Raw genomic sequence first — 1132 nt, 5'->3', positions numbered from 1 at the left:
GAAGGGGCGGTTCTCACTTTGTGACATCACTGAGAACCTGCTCGTTCTTGTGGGTGGGAGGGGCTTGTGCTGATGGTTTGGAATGAACAGTAGAAAACACAGAGCAGCTCCGGCGCCTCACCTGCAGTCCTGCCGCGGGTTGGCCACGTACCCCGGGAACGCCCCCTCCGTGATGCCGCGGCACATCCGGCCGTCTCTGTCTGACGGCAGCAGCGTCCCGGGGCGCACCAGCAGACCCAGGCAGTGCTGGAACGTGTTCCTCTGCTCCGCTCCGTCCTCCGTGAAGAAGCAGTGTCCCAGAGTGTCGTAGCCCACCACATCTTTGACCTGGGGGGGGAGCAGCCTCCATCATGCAGGGAACCCCCCCCAAGGAAAACACCTGAGCCGACCGGGTCTGACCTGCAGCCCGTTGGAGCCGTGGATGGTGACGCAGCGGGAGAAGGAGTGGTGAATGGACAGCTGGCTGACCGATGTGGGGGGGTCGTACCCCCCCCTCTGGTCCACGTCTCCGTTCATGTGGAAGTGGACCGGGTAGTGACCCATGGACTGCTGGCCCATGTGCTGCAGCTCCACACCTGACAGGTGAACGGCCCGGAACCCCCGCTCCACCTGAGGAAGACCCCACCCCCCGGTGAGGACGGTGACCACATCAAAGAGAATCTGAGAAAGGTTAACTGGGATCAAGCCCCGACAGACTGATGGTGAGGGGGGGGTTACCTTCAGGTGCCCCCCGAACGTGTCGAAGGTGAAGAATCTGCAGGCCTCCTGGCTGTAACAGCCGGGCTCCATCTCTCCTCGGATCAGAACATTCCGGGTCAGCAGGCCCACCTCTGCCCGCATGTCCACCCCGTCCACCGGCTCCCCCAGGTGCACGAACCGAGCCCTCCCTGTGGCAACAGCAGAGCCTCATTAAGGGGGTGGGGCTTCAGAGGAAATGAGGCTTCACCTCAGCTGGGGGAGGGGTGGAGCTACAGAGCGACTGGAGGGCCGAACAAGGGCGCGAGTGAGAGACAGGAAGCCACTGAGCGCGCTCACAAGCGAGGCCGTGAATGGTCTCAGTCAGAGAGAAAAAGAGAGAGAGAGAGGAAGAGAGAGAGACACAGAGAGAGAGAGAGACACAGAGAGAGAGAGA

The 1132-nt window shown here is 62.0% G+C and overlaps 1 protein-coding gene across 3 annotated transcripts in view; it reads right to left on the bottom strand.

Moving 5' to 3' along the window:
- LOC112139093 (cell migration inducing hyaluronidase 1) overlaps positions 1-887 on the bottom strand; it is a gene marked incomplete at its 5' end in the record, with an annotated part of 14792 nt that extends 13905 nt beyond the window's left edge. For all 3 annotated transcript variants that reach the window (XM_024261794.1, XM_024261795.1, XM_024261796.1), the window contains 3 exon segments: positions 122-327; positions 400-609; positions 718-887. In XM_024261794.1, the coding sequence (XP_024117562.1) occupies positions 122-327; positions 400-609; positions 718-887 (586 nt within the window).
- Positions 888-1132: the final 245 nt, after the last annotated feature.

This window comes from Oryzias melastigma, linkage group LG15 (genome assembly GCF_002922805.2).
Source record: "Oryzias melastigma strain HK-1 linkage group LG15, ASM292280v2, whole genome shotgun sequence".
Taxonomy (NCBI): domain Eukaryota; kingdom Metazoa; phylum Chordata; class Actinopteri; order Beloniformes; family Adrianichthyidae; genus Oryzias; species Oryzias melastigma.
This window is presented reverse-complemented; position numbering and strand designations above follow the sequence as displayed.